This window comes from Leptonotus elevatus, chromosome 13 (assembly GCF_054856555.1).
Source record: "Leptonotus elevatus isolate MCC_2025b chromosome 13, RoL_Lele_1.0, whole genome shotgun sequence".
Lineage (NCBI taxonomy): Eukaryota > Metazoa > Chordata > Actinopteri > Syngnathiformes > Syngnathidae > Leptonotus > Leptonotus elevatus.
The window spans coordinates 5,132,162-5,151,944 of record NC_141251.1 but is presented as its reverse complement, the minus strand read 5'-3'; the positions used below and the strand labels follow the sequence as shown (position 1 = coordinate 5,151,944).

Here is a 19,783-nt window from a genome sequence, read left to right as displayed (position 1 = left end):
GCAGTCTATTCATAGCTACTGCCTGGAGATTGACACGAGAGCATGAGAGAGAGAGAGAGATAAAGATTGCATAACACACTAACACATTGGCTTTTTTGTGTGGTCCAATTACTTACAGGATGCCAATGAACAATGAATACAGAAGTGGAAGAAGACCACCGAGCTATGGTAGGATCGGTTGTATTTGCCGATTTGATGTGGAACTGATGCAATTTTACCCAATTTAATACATGTCACTAGGAAGACCCTCAGCCACTATCCTAGAACCTTTAACTGTCAAGGCAATGATGAAAGTAACATCAAATTCATAACCGCCATACGTCAAAGAGAAGTTAACCACTGCAGGGGGTCGTTGCGAATGAAACACAGTAATGCTGTCACTATTGAATTTTTTTAGAATCGATCAATCTATCGATTATTCAATTGATTAATCAGATTCATTTTAAAGGGATACTTGACTCATTGAGCCATTTTCAGCAGTAAAAAGTTAATATTTTGTCCAGAATGAATTTGAGAACTTAATTATTTTTCATGTACAATTGATACCTTTAAAAAAAACTTGCTGTCGACTGAAGATGACATCATCTGTGCTGAGGAAAACAGGTGAGCAGTGATTGGTCGTTATCCACTTCCTCAGCACGCGTGATGTCATCTTCGGTCGACAGCAAGTGGAAAATGTAGTTTTTAAAGGTATTAATCGTAGATGAAAAATAACTGGACGAAATATTAACTTTGTACTGCTGAAAATGGCTCAATGAGTTAAGTATCCCTTTAATTTTGCATGAAAGTGTATTACAAAAGCATTTTTTCCCGCTGGTTATTGTTTATTAAACAGAGATTGGTGTTTATTTCGTACTTCGTATTGCGATTTAAAAAAAAAAAAAGAAGTGGGGATTGATGTTGGACTATGTTACCGGTTCGGTCATTGTTATCCAAAGTGAAAACTGAATTTGCAAAAGTCTTATTTTGATTAAACAGAAGATAATCTGTCTTCTTTAATGAAGGACTACAGAAATCAGTGAACATTTACTGTTGATATGCTGAAATCACAGGATTTTAACAATTTTAAATAAAAAAAATGGCTCCAAACGAACACTTGATTATTAAAATAATTGACGATTAATTTGATGATCGATTACTTTTGACAGCTCTAAAACACAGCATATTATGCCTTTACATACACATAAGAAAAATAAAGTCAAGGGCCCCTATATTAGTGCAGGTTTACCGAATGAAGTGTCCTATGAGTGTATATGTGACCACGCCCAACAATACAGCCTCTACAAGTTCATAATGCAAATGCTGACATTTATATTTTTATTAACCCAAGCACAAAAAATAGAGCATTAGTCATGCATTTCCAGTGCCGTGGCTTAACCTGACCTTGACTGCTCTCCAAGGATGCATTGCATTTTAACTCAGAGCAGAATTGCTACACCAGCTGAGAAAGTTTATAATGTCTTCGTCGCATTCCCTTCATCCGTACAGTTTTACTACGAGTTTCATGGCGGCGCCTATAAACGTAGCAGCCTGGTTTTTCAGAACGAGACGTTGGGAGAGCATTTCCAGGGAACTACAAAGCCGGTGTCCTAGTCTGCGAGCCGCCACCATTAGTCAACTGCTGTGCATTAATGTGAAAGGTGGTGTTGGGGTGGAGCCATGTTGGAAAGGATAATGGCACACACCGATGAAGTGATGACAGTCCAACCAGAATTTGTTTTTTCTTACCTCGTTCACTTGCTGCATATGCTCCTTAAAGAATGATTTTGCGTACGACAAATGATTAAAGTTTCTTTGTTTTGCGGCCGATGTTGAAGGCTAAAAGCTCTTATCTCTAATTGTGATGCATTTTATTAGTCAGACAAAAAGGTCTGCAAAATCAAAAGCAACATCTCGCTCCAATATGACTCAGCTTCTTGGCAGCAATATGCACTAACCGGGAATAACTAAACCAGCTAACACTTGACAATAAAGAATATATTGTAGCTCACATAGGACTTTTCATTAGCTGCACCTGCACAACTGAATACGATCTAAAACAAGGCGTACAACATTTACATAAGGTTCACTTTTAACTCATTTGCTTCCAAAAACGTATTTTAAATATCGCCATGGTCCCAAAAACGTATTTATACGTTAAAAATAAATAAAAATAAAAATAATTTTTTAAATAATAAAAAAAGCATACAGAAGGTGTAGCCTCTGACCTGAAGAGGATGCTTAAAGCAATGGTAGTTATTTAAAAAAAACGGCCAACGGGTGGCACCAGTGTATAAGAGATCAGCCAGGACCATGTTGCAAAAAAAGGTCTTTCCCCCACTGTTTTGAACAGGTTTGTGAAAAATTATGAAACTTAGCTATATTTTAATCCTAATTGCTGCAAAACGAAAACAGATATAAATAAACTTTTTTTTCCAGATGAAAGAAGAGACTCTAATTTTTCTTTTGGTAGGTTCCATGTTTTCATAGCAATAGAACACAATATTCTGTGGGACTTGCAAAATCAGTCAAAATACAGTAAAACAGCAGGGAGCAAAGGGGGTTGCTTCAATGAAAATGGTTGGGAGTGAATAAGTTAATTGGCAATATCATTAATAAGTTTTATTATTTTTGGTATAAAACTTAACAGAACCATACTAAGACCTGTTTTTAATACATTGGTCAATACAATTTGGCTATGTAAGGATAGTAAAATAGTCAATCAGATGTTTACCACTGACAATAAATGTATGTATTTAACTAACATTCATCATTAATAATTGTAATACAAGTTTAAAAAAAAAAGCTAGCCTGTCATGTTAAGATGTCGTAATGTGAAGGTGATTCATGTGACAAATGCCCATTATGCAACTTTTTTGTTTTAAACAGACTTAATTATTATTGACAATGGTGCACTAAACAAAAACTGTTTCTTAATTTTCATCATATTATGCGTGTAGTTGGAGGTTGTCTACTCTGCCATCGTAAAATATTACAGTAACTGATATAAAAAGTAATTTGAAATGCATTCATTAAACAGTACTGTCAATTTGTGAACCAAATCATGTTGCTAAGTCCGCCATGTGCTCATTAAATTCTAGCAATAGCCAAAAATGTCCACCCCTTCATTTTCCATCCTGTAGGCATTTTTTACTGCTTGCATCTATAATGTCTGCTTGCAGTTTATTATAAATAAAAAAAAAAGCATTTCACAGCTAACATCTCCTTAATAAAGTGGAAAATCTAAACTTTTTGTGGTGAAATGAGTAAGTCTTAAAGGCCCCGTATTGTACAATTGACTCTTTAGTGACATAAGAGTGATACATTTCCTCTGCTGTAATTTCGAATCGTATGACATCAGAGGCTGGAATCACTTAATATCACACGTACATTGCCTTTAAAACTGAACGTTGACTAAGATGTATGCATACTGCAGGTGTTATATCGTCCAATTACATCTGAGTGCTGAATGAGGGATTCAGAGGCGAGGTAGCTCGAGCACGGATGGCGTACAATATTTGCTCTTGTTCTCACACCACTTGTGCCTATCTCAGAGATCGGCAATGGCTTTCCATTTCTTCCTCCCCTCAATTTTGTTGCTGGACGATACATCTTCATATAACACGGTGATGGTTTGAAACTGTACATCATGCAATTCGGGGACTCTCCGTTTCTTTTTCTTTTTGCAATCAAATTTAAGCTCCTCTTTTTTGAAACGTCTTCCTCTCTACCGCCCCCCCGGCTGGCCTAAAAGCCACGTTGGATTTGGAGCTGTCTCCAACTTCAAAAGGGGTGAGATGGAAGGGAGCAGAAGGAGTGGTGATACATCAGCTGGAAAGAGAAGCATGTGGAAATGGACTTGAAAGGAGATGGATAGACAAAGAGTGTGTGTGTGTGCGTGCGTGTGTGGAAGAGAGGTAAAAGGGCCGCGGGTGGGGAGCAATTGCCTGCCAGTGGCTCCTGAAAAGTAAGGGAGCCGGGATCACGTCACCTTTGGAGCCCTTTCAAAGTGTTCATTTAGACATTTCAGAAAAAGAGGCTGCAGAGAATTCGGAGCAAAGTATCGATTTTTTTCCTCTTTGGCCGTGCGAGGGAAGCCGCGAGGAATCCCGTTGAAAGTCCGAGGAAACCCAAACGCCAATGATGGGACCAAATCCAAAATGGGGGAGGCGTGTCTCGCCCCTCGCTGTTGTCAGCATAAAATATATCAGGCCAGTAAACTGATACAACCATTACTTGTTTATGGTGCCGGGGAAAGGGAAGGAAGTGCTTTTTTGCAATCACTTTTCATTTCCAACACGTACACCTTGCCCTTTTAATTTTCCATGTTTCACTATAATAAATCTGCCAAACATCATGCTAAGGATAACCGGGGAAGAAGGGGGATGTGTCCATGTCGTGCTGCTTGTTAATCTAATCTACGCCTATTGTTACTTACCATGCAGCCCTGCTGGAACTTGCATGCATATATTACTCCCACATTATGGTCTGACATTCTCAACAGCAGCGATGCCCTCAAGATAGAACGGAGCCATGCAAGACGACGTCTCAATTGTTGCCTGCTGTAATAAGTCAACTTGTAGATTCAGTCCATGTGTAACAGTGAAAGCGCCAGCCAGAACGGTAGATGCAGCGTACTCTAATAAGATCCAACAAGAGACGGACAATAATGCTCAGACTGACAATGACAGAATGACGTGGTAATTGAATTTGATGTTTACAACTGTATTGTGGCCAAATATGTACAACAAATTGTCCACCTTTGAAGATCAACCTCAGATATACAATAGATTCGAAATAGAGGCTATGTTTATGCTGTGCACAAATTGGCAAATTGAGATGTGAATTGGCCGTTAACACATTTAACCCCAAAAAGTATAAACACGTTTTTTAATACTTTGTCCTTCACTCCCAAAAACGTATTTATACATTTTTTTTTAATGTTTTTATTATGCTAGAGCATACAGAAGGCTTTGATGCAGCTTCAGACCTGAATAGATCGCTTAAAGAAATACAAGACTAACCAGCTATTCTGTAAAATGGTTAATTTAAACTCTTCCCTGAATTTTGTTTGTCAATTTATGTTGAGCGATTATCATTTTATACCACTTTTTATGAAAATTTTTGCAATAAGTACAGTATCGGCCATTTTGGACAGTCATAATGACGTAAAACACGCATATGACATGGCCGCTAATGACAACAAAGCCATTCACGAGGAATTATTGCGCCCCACGGCGGACATCAAAGGTGGAATTACTTCCTATAGCAAAGAAGCACTTCTTCAAAAGCAGTAGAGCCACGGAGAACTCGACAAAAATTTGTATCCAGACGAAAGCTGGATGAAAGTGGCCGACTCATTCAGCCGAGTCGAAGTTGGAGGCTAAGCACGCATTTGCCCACATTAGGAGAGGCCACCACCCACCGCCCCATAAATCTTCTATCGCTTTAAAGCAATGGTAGTTATTACAAAAACGGCCAACAGGTGACAGCAGAGTATAAGAGATCAGCCAGGGTTGCAACAAGCTCTTTTTGCCAGTGTTTTTTAACTCAATAATGATGAAACTTAGCTATAAATATACTTTTTTTTTTTTACCTTTTTCCAGGTTTTATAGCAATAGAACACAATATTCTGTGGGCCTTGCGAAATCAGTCAAAATCCAGTAAAACAGCCAGGAGAGAAGGGGATTGCTTCTATGAAAATGGCTGAGAGTTAAAAACGAATGCCAAATCAGAATTTTCAGTTCGGATTTAAGTGAGAACGAATCATAACATATACTGTAGTCATGTGGACTATTGTCACAAGAACGTCTGAATGGTAATGCGTGTGTGCATGTACACATTATTAAAATATAACCGGTACTAACACATGCACACTGTTGTCTTTGCAAATAAAGTTGTTGACCAAAGTCATCCTTCTAGCCTCATTGTTACACCTCGACAATGTCCTCTAAATTTCACTCTCCAATATACTAATGGAATTATGCTCAAATCTCCGGTTGCTTTCATTACACTTAAGCGTTCCTTTACCAATTCAACGCTGGCTTTATCTGCCTGACAATAGCAGACTCCATTCAGTGGATAAAATGGGCGCTAACATGCCTTCTCCCTTGAGGGGAAGGAAAGAAAAAGAATCCCTCCAGTTAGCGGAATTACGCTAACAAATTGGATACGGTTCAAGTGAGATTAAAGGTTCATTTATACAAGTCAAACTAACCTTTGCATAACAATCGCTTGTGTGTGTCCCCACTTTAACAGTCAGATGCGGGGTATAATTTCCCAAAGTGGGTCAGAAAATGTACAGTGCGTTTGAAAGCAGATGGCGTTTGCTCTCCAGTGGCGATACATAAACATGTTCATTAAGATTTAATGGAGCCGCTTTATGATTATTTCATCGTACCTGTTGGTCTCAATATCTGGCCAGGATGAGGTGGATGAGCGCCTCCTCTTGTAAAACACATTCTCTTGGAACATATTAGAGCACTTCAAAATACAACCACAGCTCAAACAAAAAAAACTAAAAATAACAATCACACATCACAAGATGTATCTACAACTAATAAAAGTACGCCTTTTCATAATAATGATGAACTTAAAATCAGTTGGTGATGTGGAAACGTGGCAAAGTATACATGTATTAACGCTGCCACAAATGATTATTTTGCTAGTTGTCTCGTCACCGAACTAAACTAAATCGAACACGCATTTTAGTTTATGTTTTTATTTTTCCAATTAGAATTATATCAATTTATCCAAAACATTTTCGCTTTCCTTCACTAGTATGTGTAATTTTAAAGTATTAAATTGACCTACAAAATCAAAAAGAGGTACATACAATAAACTTCAACTGGAAGTGACTTGAATTATTTTTTGAAGAATTGTTCACTATTTTCCAAACTGTTCACTGCCACCGTACATCACTTCTTCACAGTATTTTCTTTTTTGTTTTATTTGTTGTTTTTTTCAACAGAAAAGCAAGCTAACAAGCTTTCAGCACCAGTTGCCAACAATTGACAATTTCGTCCAGACCTGCATTTTCTCACCTTCGCCAATCACCATGGATGCTAACATCACTAGCACTATCTGGGTCAATAGCTGAGCTGTGGGATTGTTCTTGTCAAAATGTAACTGGTGCCTGTACTATTCTGTCGTGACTGTACGTGAAGTGGATAATAAGAGGATGATGGCAGTAAACAAAAAGTAAAATACTAAAGAGGGGGGGGGGGGGGGGTTCGGGCTGACAACATCTTTACCTGTATGATGTTGGATCCATCCTTGCAGGTTTGGACTCAACTGAGGGAAGAAAATACAGCATTATTATTACTGATACTAGTCAATTTCTAAACTGATTGGTATGATTCATATTATGATTCATATTTTGTGGTATGGAGCATTTGGTATGGCACAGAGACAAATAAATTTCCCACATGGAACATATCACAGTACGTAAAGGACCACAAGTTACAAGTACCCTGTACTTGTCTTTCATAAAATGAAAGAAAGAAAGATTACAGCTGGTGTGGTTGTTTAATTGTTTTTTTTTTTTAACTTCATTTCACATCATTAAATCTGTTCCTGTTTGTGACCTTGTCCAAAAAATATTAATCGGATTCCTAATTGTCTTCCCTTCACATGCGTTTTAAAGGAAGGTTCCAAAATAAATGTTTGTTGGAAGTAAAGTGGAAGTCAACCTTAAACATTTCTCCACCCATCCACCCATTTTATTAAAATTTTCAATAAATGTGAAAATGAAACTGAATGTAAACGCTAGATATTCAAAAAAGGGTTAAAAATTCGCAAACAAGTTTTTACGCACTTTTTAGAATTAATTAAAGAAGCAATTATTAATGCAATTTTAGATGGAAAACAGCAAAGAATCGCTACGGTTATCGAGAATTACAAAAGAAAACTCATACGACGTCATCGCACGGCGCAGTCGCTTCCTGTTTTTCTTCTTCTTCTTTTAAATCACTGGTGGATCACAGCTCTGTGGTGTATACCGCCGAGTCCTCTCTCAATATTCGCAAAAGAAGAATAGATGGAAACGGGCACAAGTGGCATGTCCGTTTTGTGCATTTTCAGTAAATTCGCTTAAAAAATTCAAAACAATTGGATGGAAACCTGATTAGTATGTTATATGTGACCTCACTATTCTAAACATGACATTCTGAGTGATTAATATTACATTTGTGGAATAAGAGTTATCATGCAAAATCCAGCCATTTTTATCCATCTCAGGGGGCGGCCATTTTGCCACTTGCTGTCGACTGAAGCTCAGCTGTGATTGGCTGTTACCTGAGCAACATTGATGTCATCTTCAGTCGACAGCAAGTGGCAAAATGTCCGCCCCCTGAGATGGATACAAATGGCTGGATTTTGCTGCTTAACTCATATTCCACGAACGCAATATTAACCAGAATACCGTATTTAGACCAGTGGGGCTGCGTAGAACATAATATTGTCACACAAAAAAAAAGATGGGGGTTGAGTTCCACTTTAAGTGGGGCCAAACAAATCTGATGTGGAGATGGACTCATGTTCTCCTAAAAATACTTCAATATAATAAAGTTCAAATGTTGCATAATGACTCACTGACTGATGCCCCCCCTCACACATGACTTTGTTGAAGTGATGTGCTGAGTCCCCCAAATCGCAGCAATTACTTTAACGTAAGCGCAGATAGCTACGGCGGCCAAACTATAAAAATCAGTTCCAAGTTGTCATAAATTACCAGAGGATCCTTGAATCCGAGGAGTTAATATCATAAGGACGAGGAAATAAGCTCATCGGAGTATTTGTGATGAAACGCGACAAGCGGGAGATGAGTTTGCAGCAAAGCCAGTGTGTTGTGTTATTGCCTTACCGGCAAACCGACATGAATACTGTACGTTAATATGCACCAATGCCACAATGGGGAAGGTTGCACGAGAGTGGCAAACTAGCCTAAAGTACTCCTCCCACAGAGATGGTAAAAAGTCAATTTTTCCAGTTGCCATTTTGTCATTTGCAATAACAAAAAGGACATTTCTCCTTTTTAACAGCGTGGGTTTAAACCATAGAGGGAAGTGCACCTTGCTGTTCATCCCCTGCATGCGAGTGCGAGCTGTCTGGATGATGGCCATTATGGCTCGTGCTAGTGCCTCCACCGGGATCACTGAAGTGTTGGAACTAACAAGCTCGGGAAGGCAGACTGCAGATGCACAAATGGGATTTTTGTCCGGAAAGCTTTCGAGTTTGCTTCACAAAAGACACAGGCGGGAGAGGAGGCCTGCCTGAGTTATGCGCCACCAGAATGAGATGATTGCATCTGATAATCTTGCTAATGATCTACACCGGAGAGAGGAGCACATAAAAAAAAAAAAAAAAAAGCAGAGCGAACCATACTGCCGCACACACTGCTCAGCCTGATGTTCTTTAATTCCTTTACCGCACAAGCATGTACTCCACCCTGGAAGATGTGCGATATTCCTTGTTATCAACATCAATCCACCAGGAGATATCTCGCTATTCCGGAAAAAAAAAACACTTTTATAACTTTCATACACAAGCACAGTCGGTACTTTACTGGGCTCGCTGTCTCCTCCAAAGTTGAATTTGAGTTATTAAGACAAGATTCCAAGCAGGATAGTTCAGTTCAGGTCAGAATGGGACGGTTCGAAACAGTAAACACTGATCTGGCTTTGTTCCATGTGGATAACCAGAATGGCATTCACTTAAGGTTTAACGATATAATGAGACTTTTTGCGGTCGCCTTTAATACGTCAAAAGTCGAGTCAAAGTCGATTGATAATTATGTGACTGACACTTCTTCATCTTAGTATTCTACATCAATCCCAGGCTTCCCCCCTGCGTTTTATTAGCCTGACATTGGGCTGGGCGACATGGCCAAAAAATAAAATTTTGATTTTTTTTTTCAGTCATTCAGGATGATTACGATTTTAACCTAATAACCCCAGCAAACATATATTTCAAAGTTTTAATTTATTCAAAAACAATTCCTGTGCAAAATGTTCAGACAACAGTAATGTATACTACTGATTCTAACTCCGTTTTACCAAATTAGCATTCATATTGTCCTGCATTGATCATTATGTCGACGAAAAATTTTCGTCATGAAAATTATTTTTCAGATGAACATTCAACAAAAACTAAAATAGAAGCCATTCACTGAGACGATAACGATAAATACAATTGATTGACAATTTCGTCAATGACTAAAACGAAAATGAAAATAGTGACGAAAATTCACACAATCCAATCAGAAGGAATTTTTTGTCACCCCAAAAATTTTTCAGACGAAAATGAAACGAAAACTAAAATAGAAGCCAATCATTGAGACGATGACAATAACTAAAATTGACTGACAATTTCGTCAATGACTAAAAGGAAAACAACACAGTGACTAAAATTCACAAAATCCAATTAAACCCGGGTGGCAGAAAAGAACCACTTAGAAACTGTTCACTGCACTTTATTTAAAATTCAAACGTGTTTACATTCATTGTGCAGCTGTAAAATTAATCTCACGCAATTATGCACTTTTTTTTTATCAAGGTAAAAACTAAGTTATATTATTGTCAGTTCAACGTGTTTCACTGAAACAATTAATAAAGACACTGTTATATTAAACGTGGCTTGCGTGTTAAACTACAGTTACAAATAAAAATACAATCAGATGACTCAATTTTTAATTAATTTTAGTCCAAAGATGAACTAAAACTAAATAAAAATGTATTGTCAAAATTAACACGGTAGTCTTCTAAACCATCCATCCAACATTCTGCCAAAATCACAACTCACAATAACATTTGGATGTAACAGAACATAAGAACAACAGCTTTTAATAATCCAGAAGACAAAACTCGACTTCACGATTTAGCAAATTTTCAACGATTCGATTTTTAAAATTAAGATTAATTGACTTAATTTGATTTATTGCCCAGCTCTACTTGGCGGCCCACCAGCAGAGATGGCAAATCCAGGTCCAGAAAGTAAAACGCCTGCCACAGTTTGGCTTTAGCCCCTTGTGCTAGCTAGCTAGCTCCCTAGTAGGTAAACAAGCACCCGGGGAGCTAGCTAGTTAGTCACCTGGGGCTAAAGGTTTTTACTTTCTGGACCTAGATTTCCCACCTCTGCCCACCAGGCTTTCCTTGACCCCCTTTTAACCCCCATAACAACTGAGAAAAATATCAATGATGTCATCAATCAATCAACTTTGACCCAATTAGCATCACTTTAGCGTCCATTACAAATTCTGAAGCCGTTAAACCACTAGCAACTACAGCCACAGGGCCTCGATTTCTTTAAGACAGTTGACAATAAACACATTTCACGCAGTCCAACAAATTTGCCAATCAAGTCTACTATCATTCTCAAACTTTTGGCAATAGACACAAACTGAACTGACGCAAGCCATACTGTCGACTCAAAACAGATTTTAGGGTAAGACACTGACGGAGGAGACTCCACTTCCCCTTGCCAGATTGCCAAAGTTTTATTTGGGAGCAAGCCACTTCATCTTTGCAGCATAATGAGTAAACAGAGAGTGATCAGTCCAATTACCCCCTCATTGGCAAGGCGTTCCGGCGGGGGACGGCCGGCGGAGAGAGTGAGCTGTCTGCCGTGTGGCCGAGCTGCATCAATAGCACCTGCTGCCCGCAGCCTTCGCTTTGTATAAATCTCAATTTGTTTGTACAGAAAGGGACTCCCGCAAATAAAAAAAAATGGCGACCGAGATATGATCCCGGTGGGAAGGACAACAGGGGCCAGCACTTTTTCTTTCAACTTGACTTTCTGTGTCGTTTACAAGATTAAAAGGCGAGGACCTCGTGTCAGTGCATTGTTTTTTTTTTGTACTTGCAGATTTCAAGGTCAGTGACTATGCTTTTTTTCCCCTCTCTCGCCGACATAGGCTGTTCTTACTGCTCAGAAGATTCTTGCTTTTTGCAACTGAGAGTTCATCCACAGAGCAGTACAGTGGAGCCTTGAAGCAACTGAATGTAATTAAGACTTTTTACAGTACACCAACCTCTACTCAGACAAAGCACAATTACAGGACTGTCAAATGGCCAGTATTATGTGAGATGTAAAGCTAGCAAAACAAAAGAAGCACAAAATATTCACCAACCTTGTAGTTAGCGCATCTGCTGTTGAGGTTTAAGGTTCGGATTTTTGCTCCAGCCTTCCTCTGTGTAGTTTTCTGCGTGCTTGTGTGGGTTTTATCTGGGCCCATATCTAAAAAACAACAACAACATTAGGTTCGTTTAAGACAAAAATATCCACAAGCAGATGCTAGCTTGTCACCTGTAGCAAACTAGCATCAGCTTGTGGCTATTCTAGGGCTAATGCAAAGACTGAGCTTGATTGGAATTGTCAACATTAGCACTTAAGCTACAATGTATGCAAGTGTACCTTTTAAATGTAATGATGACAATTTATATTAGACTACTCACCGGCCAGAACTTCTGCCCTCATGGTGATGATACTGTATTAATTTGCCACACAGTGGATGAAGAAGCTATCCTAAAATGGATGCCCCCCCAGCTCTAGGAATCACTTGCTGGGTGTGTCTGCTATTCAGGTAGAGAAACTGTTGTCAACATGTTTTAAGTTGTTGTTGTTGTTGTTTTTTTAGTCATATTTAGCAAACCACAATTCTTAGTTACCAACTCACAAAAGTATATAATTATGAAATAAATTAATAAAAATACCAAACTAAACAAGAATTTAATTCCTACATGTACTTATCCCCCCCCCCCCCCCCCCCCCTCACTTGGTATGGCCCACTGGCACAATCTGATTGGTGGAAACCCACCTGGTGACTTGCTTTGAATATAAAAGCAGGAAGTGGTTTTATATAAATATAAATATATATATATATATATATATATATATATATATATATATATATATATATATATATATATATATATATATATATATATACTGTTGTAAACATTCAGCATGATGTACAGTTCCAAACTACTGTACAAAAACAATAATAAACACATATTATTAAATGTCCTTTTGCTACTATCCCTTGCCAAGAGCATAATTTTTACCCTTAATTCAACATTTATTTCATGTTTGTGCGTTACGTGTAGGAGAACCAATTTACATGAGTTTCTTGTTTGTCTTCTGAGTCCTGGCCTGTTTATGTGCAAGGAGCAATCTACTAATATCTTGACTGAGCTCTTGTACAGGATCTCATTAGATTGTGCTGTACTTAATGAAGTGCCTGGTGAGGGAGGAATATGCTGCGGTCAATTAATGAACGTGACCTCAGTCGCATAAATAGGCTTCATCGCCACTTGTCACAGCAGGATACTCGGCTGCAGCCTTTGGCCACAATAAGACGATGACTAAAAGCGTTCGTGCTGACGTTTGTCTCAATGTATGCAACTTGCTGTTGCGTTACAAGGTCAAGTTACAGTTACATTTCTCATCCTGTTGTGATACAAGAATGTGCTTGTTATCCTTGAAGCACACGCGTGCGTCTCACATGGGTGGCTGATGCAAACTTGTTTTCATTTCCATAAAATAAGACTCTTGTTTTTGTAATAAGGCTCGATTCTGTCAGGATCTTTTTGGTTCCTTTACCGGAGATGTAATTGCTTTTATACAAATAGTTTATACAAAAGAAAGTCCTGGCTTTGCTAATTTTAAGGAAGAGAAGGAGAAAACAAGCAGAAAAATAATAATTTAAGAAGAGAAAAAAAAGGAAATGTGACCGCTTAAAGCTGTATTTATTAAAGTCTCCATATGTCATTTCTCAATTGTCCCAAAGCTTGGGACACTCACATTTATTTAGTGGTGTCACTATCAAATATTTTTTAGAATCGATTAATCTGTTGATTATTCAATCAATTAATCGACTAATCAGATCCATTTTATTTTGCACTTAAGTGTTTTCCAAGAGAATTTTCCCCCTGATTATGGTTTATTAGCCAGTGCTTGGTGTTTATTTCGTACTTTGTATTCGTATAGTGATTTAAAGAAAAGGACGTATTGATGTTGTACTATGTTACCGGTTCATCATCTTGGTCAGAATGACCAATTTGTTTCGGTTGGCTCTATCACCAATATATAGTGGTTGAAAATACCTACAACTCTAGAGTGGTTGTTTTAACCAAAGGATCTGTCAAACACATAACTAACAGCTAATTGGTCAAATGTAACCTTTTTTTTTTTGTGTGGTAGATTTGACTAATTTGATATTAAAGTGTATTTAAAAAGAATAATGATGCTTTGCACTGTGTCACCAGCAGTCACGCACAGATCAGGAGGAGTTCAAACTAAGCTCTTCATGGCAAGTTTACAAGTCCTGGGGATTTTCGTAGTGCTGGTTTAATTAATTTAAATAAAAAGTAGATGAGTCTCACCAGGAAAGCAGGCGGAGAAGCAGCACGCAGCTCTGCGCTTTGAGCCATAGAAACGCCATGCAGCAATTTGGCAACCAATTGGATTCACTGGAGTGAATTTTAAGTTTAGTGACAGCTTCAAATGATCCTGTCACCACAATGAAAATGGAACCATTTGACAAATGATTTCGTGTGTTTTTTTTAGCCTCACGCACGCCCCCCCTCTCCTCGGATCCACGCACGCATGCACTGATGCAGCAGCGAGGCTTCCTGCAGGCGCTCACTCCACTTCCCTCCATCAGCGCGCCAGCTTGACGCGCAGCAGCACCTCCCCAACCGCTCCGTCACTTTGACCAAGTCCTGGATTACACACGGCGGTCCCCCTACCACCCTCCCACCCTCCACCCCCCGCACGATGGCTCCTTTTTCTCTTTTCACGCGCACAGATGCGACCGTGAATATTTGACAAGTTGCGACTGACTTCCCGGGTGGAAGAATCGAGCACAATGGGACCGTGGTCTTGTGGTACCTTTTCCATTTGGTTTGCCCTGCTCCTGCACGCCTTTCACGCCAACTTTGGCGCGCAAGCAGGAATAAGTTCGGCAGTGGACAGGAGGTTTTTCCGGTTGGAGTCTCGCGCTGGCCGGGACAAAACGTACGCGGGAGTTTCGTTCCAAGTTTTGGACGATAACTCCGAGCAAAAGTGGCGTGAAAAGACAAGACTTGGCAGCGAGGATCCGAAAACGGAGCCAATCGGAGAAAGGGCATTTTCTGAAATAAAACATGTGCTTAAAAGGAGCGTCCAAGGGGTTCCCAGCTACAGAAACGAATACCGGCGCGCGGGCGAGGAAGCCAAAGATTCTTACCCGAGACAAAGTGATCCCCACCTGGACACCTCCACCTTTGCGCTGTCGGGGGATTCCGCGCACAACCAGGCGATGGTGCACTGGTCCGGACACAACAGCAGCGTGAGTTTACACTTTGCCCTCACTTAACTGTCATGCGTGTTAAATTTCAGCTTGTGAATTTATCATAACATATTTTTTTATTCATATTGGATTTTTTTTACGCACGGACCTCTCCATGCGTAAAAGCTCAATGGGTTGCAAATGGCAACGTTTCTATCCAATATTGTCTCGAAAAGGAGCAACACGTGTTCTTTTAATGTATTGGTGCATTTGCTTACTGGCAAAACGGTGATAAATGTGTGCGCAATGCGCGGTCTGTGTGCGTAAATGAAATTGGTCTCGCCTCCAAACTAGCTCGCCATCATTTATTTCAAAGTAACGTGGCTTTAAAATGTCCGTTTAACCCCGCTGGAGAATTTATGACAGCAGAGTTATGGGATGGCAGGTGTTTGGGAGGCAATCACACTCTATCAATTATGCATGGAAACAATCAAGCAGCATCTCTCACTGTAACTCTAATCAAGATGAGAAAGTTTGACCTTTTGGGGCTGAATTAATCTTACTCTACACGTGAGTCTAATTTAGCCCAGCCCCTTCTTGCACCTTTCGCTTGTCTTCGTGGAGATTTGTGTTAATCCTACAGAACGATCTTAAAACAGTACTTGTACAAATGGATAGGAGCTCCTCTGCTTGTTTCTTTTCCTTTGGTCCCCCCCCCCCCCTCAGGTAATCGCTAAAGCTCACTGGGCACAACTGTGTGTGGCAGCAACATTAATCAGGGGCCACATCTGAATGTATTGCTGTCCTAGAAATGGCAAAAATAGCACTACATTATCCCCAAAATGCAAATATGACTTCACAGGATTGAGATATTCTTTTAACCCATCCTCGTTGTGTTCCCTTTTGAGGTTGACGTCCTTTTTATATTCCTGTTGATGCATTATTTCCAGTCCATAAATCCCCAAATGCACCTGATACGATCTGATTTGTGGGCGACGCTGTGAAATATGTGGCTGCCATGAGACGTCTTGAGCAAAGATGGCCTTTTTTGTACTGTGGGACACTGTTCACTGGATCATCACTGATGGGCTTGTCACTCTCTCCGCACATAATTTTAGATTTATACACTCGGAACCCTTCCCGCAGTCCCAAAAGTGCTCCCGAGGCTGCAGTGAGAAAATTGATGGCTTTTTATGACTAGATGTTGGAGCTCGGGCTACATCCGATGTAAATGACTGATAATATTCCCAATCTAAAGGGCGACATTTGAAGGAAAATGACTTCATTGCGGTGGTCCGCGCTCTCGTTTGGATGGAGTTTGCTTCAGATGTGAGCAAAGATGTGATAGCTCACAGCAGGGGGGGGGGGAAGAAATGACAACGTAATGGAGGAAGAGGCTCGGATCTGATGCCAATCAGCGTGCAAAATCGGACTTTGGAGTACTGTTTGATTTCTGGGATTGTTTGAAACATGAAAGCGCTCTGACTTTAATTGCATTGATTCAGGCTTGATTGGGAGAATTGATCGTGAACTCCCCCGTGACTTGCCCCGACGACTCAAGTCGGGGTCCATTTCTGTGCTTTAGTGTACAGTCGACTCTAATGGACTCCTTTGTGTCAATTCTGGGGCCACTTTGTGGACCTTTTGCAGGTAAAAAAAAAATGCCGCACTTGCTGTTAAGGATACACAAGCAATATTTGTTTTACGCTTACAGGATACAATACTATGAAATAGTGCACATCAATCAGGTTGTGCTTAGGTCCTGTTTGAATTGTTTATTGTGATAATTGTGATGAATGAATCACGGAGATGACTTGACTTTTTCTTTTTTCTTTCTTTTTTCTTTTTTTTACTTTGAGGATTCTCACCAATATTTTAAAGCAGGTAAATCCTGAAGAAAATGTGACCCCAAAGCTGACTCAGTCTCACTTTAGGAAAGTTTGTAATAACTGTTTTACAGATTAACGCTAAATTAGCTCATATCTATCATAACAGGACACGTGAAAAAGTCTGAAGGATCCATGACTGAAATTGAAGAGGAATTTGGCAATTTTGCTTCAAAGCAGCCATTTTGAGGGAATACTCATACTTTGGTTAGGTTGTCTAGCTGGATGGGCAAGACTTTATTTATGTGGGTGGAGCATGGCATAAAAATGTGGCGTTCATTTTTTATTATTTTTTGTATTTATTAAACTGTGCACTCAGAATTAACATTAAAACTCTCATTATTCAATGAATCAATGGATGATAATATATGTGTATTAAAAGATTGCTAAATAATAATAATTTCATTATTGATCATCATTGATTTCATTTTGCGCTTGTCCTTATGAGGCTCGCCGCACACCGAGCGACGGGGCTGATCGAACTGTCGCGCAGTGCGCAGGGTTCTGCAACTAGTTTTCATAAGTGGCCGACTTTTCGCTGGTAATTTTGCTGCAATTTGAAATCTGAATCGCCACAAAAGAACACCTTTCCCGGCAGGGCGCCACACTGCAGCTGAAACGGTCGCATTTTTATCCCTAAAATTTGAAACCGAGCAACTTTTCCATTTGTCATCTATTCGCTAGCTAGCTAGCTATCTGTCCATTTAGCTATCGAATTGAAATCGGTCTATCTAAACGTAACTCCTGTGGCATAAAGAGTCTCTGCCTCCAAAATACTCGAGTGCATGGGGTGATAGATCATTGTCACCAACCTCTAAAAATATCCACACTCATCTTTTTTTAATCTGTCTCTTCCTTGACAATCACTCTATGTTTTTGTGGTTTAATAAAAAATAAATACATAAATAATAATAATACACATTTCTTTCCACATTTCTAATACAGTCTCATACATCTTTTTTTTAACTTGTCAGTATGTGGCTGGTGACCAGTGCAGGTTCTAGTAAGGATAGGTGCAATAGAAAATGAATGGCTGGATGCTTCCAGATGGGATTCATCGACAACCAATTATACAAAATGCTTAATCAATTAATCAACTATGCCTAATTACTGTAATTTTATATTTTCAGAAGTCTGGCGAGTAAACATGTTTCTAGTTTTGGTTTTTAACGCAGATTAACAGTCGATGCGATCACCCAAATTCGTAATTCATCACAAACGTATAAATCATAGCCATCCCTCGTGTGTGTGCGTGTATGCTGACAACATAGTCTGGAGATATATATCATGTTGTGAGCTCATGTGCGCCATTAAATGTGCCCCCCCCCCCCCCCCCAAAAAAAGGCGCCACTTGGCTGCAGATGTCTTGCTGCTTGAATCAATATTTCAATCTCCCGCCTCGCATCGATGCTCAGGAGCTATGATATAGCTGTGCAGTTTTTTTTTTTTAAAGCACATCAGCACATGTGGCCTTTAGGAGGGAACACCCCCCCCCCCCACACACACACACACACCAGCTGATAGTCTGGTGATCAACACGTTATTGGCATGTGAGTAAATTGCTGGTCCTGACGGGACTTGGCCGCTGTTACTCCTGGAAAGACAGCTGAGCAAAGTGGCAACGCCGTGATGCAGATAAGCACCTTATTGATAGCCCTGCCCACTCCCTCGCTTCTGTTGCCGCAATTATACTTTTATGTTGCACTAAAGAACGTCCACATATCTTTGAGACGGAGGGTCTTTATTTGCCGGCGAAATGTCTCGTTTTGTCCAAAGGTGACGCGAGAGTCAAAGCAATCTGTCAGCTCTGTCGGCTCTTCCCTCGCCTTTCTGCCGGCAGTCCAGATGAGACGTTTCGGGTGGCGGCGACGTGAGCATACCTAATCAGAGCGGGGCCGTTATTTGTTGCGTGTAATCACAATTCTTATGAATAGACAATAAAAGAAGGTGGGGAAATGGCAAGGCACTGGAGGACACCTGTGTTTAAAGCCGCTTCATTAGACAGAGACGGCCCCGTTCCATTTAACATGCCAGGCCTGCTTGCATGGAGGCTCTTTGATCCGTAAAATCAAATGGAAGGCGCCTCCCAATTCACACAGGTGTTTGACCAAAGTTTTGGGTGGGTTACATCAACGGATGAGGAAAAGTGCATTGAACGCCACTGTTTGCAGTCATAGCTGAGGGGAAAATACTACTTTTACTAGGGCTGTGAAATTAATCGAAATTCAATTGCGATTTCAATTACTACACTCCACAATAAAAAAAATCTGCATAATTTTAGATAATAATAAAAGATTATTAACTCACTTGCTCCCAAAAACATATAAATATGTTCTATTTTAAATATTACCATGCTCCCATTTTTTTTAATGTTTTTTTTTATGCTCGAGCATACAGAAGGCTTTGATGCAGCCTCATAATTGAAGAGAATGCTTGAAGCAATGGTAGTTATTACAAAAACGGCCAACAGGTGGCAGCAGAGTATAAGAGATTAACCAGGGCCATGTTACAAAAAGCTATTTTACCCACTGTTTTAAACAGATTTGTGAATAATGATGAAACGTAAGCTATATTCTAATGCTAATTAGTGGAAAACGGAAATAGATAGAAATATACTTTTTTTTCCTGATGAAAGAAGATACTTTAATCT

The 19,783-nt window shown here is 39.6% G+C and overlaps 2 protein-coding genes across 3 annotated transcripts in view; one reads left to right on the top strand and one right to left on the bottom strand.

The window, feature by feature from the left end:
* LOC147163560 (E3 ubiquitin-protein ligase NEURL1-like) overlaps window positions 1-12,512 on the bottom strand; it is an 84,033-nt gene extending 71,521 nt beyond the window's left edge. Inside the window, exons 1-4 of one of the 2 annotated variants that reach the window (XM_086092320.1) lie at window positions 12,432-12,512; window positions 12,107-12,213; window positions 7,233-7,272; window positions 6,380-6,443 (exon numbers count right to left, since the gene is read on the bottom strand). The gene's annotated coding sequence lies outside the window, so the exon portion shown is untranslated. The remainder of the gene's footprint in view (window positions 1-6,379; window positions 6,444-7,232; window positions 7,273-12,106; window positions 12,214-12,431) is intronic. The other variant, XM_086092319.1, reaches the window with a different exon arrangement.
* Window positions 12,513-14,663: 2,151 nt separating this feature from the next.
* Window positions 14,664-19,783, top strand: part of LOC147163559 (VPS10 domain-containing receptor SorCS3-like) — a 68,846-nt gene continuing 63,726 nt past the window's right edge. The window contains exon 1 of the mRNA XM_086092318.1: window positions 14,664-15,307. Coding sequence (XP_085948444.1) covers window positions 14,846-15,307 — 462 coding nt within the window. The 5' untranslated portion in view covers window positions 14,664-14,845. The remainder of the gene's footprint in view (window positions 15,308-19,783) is intronic.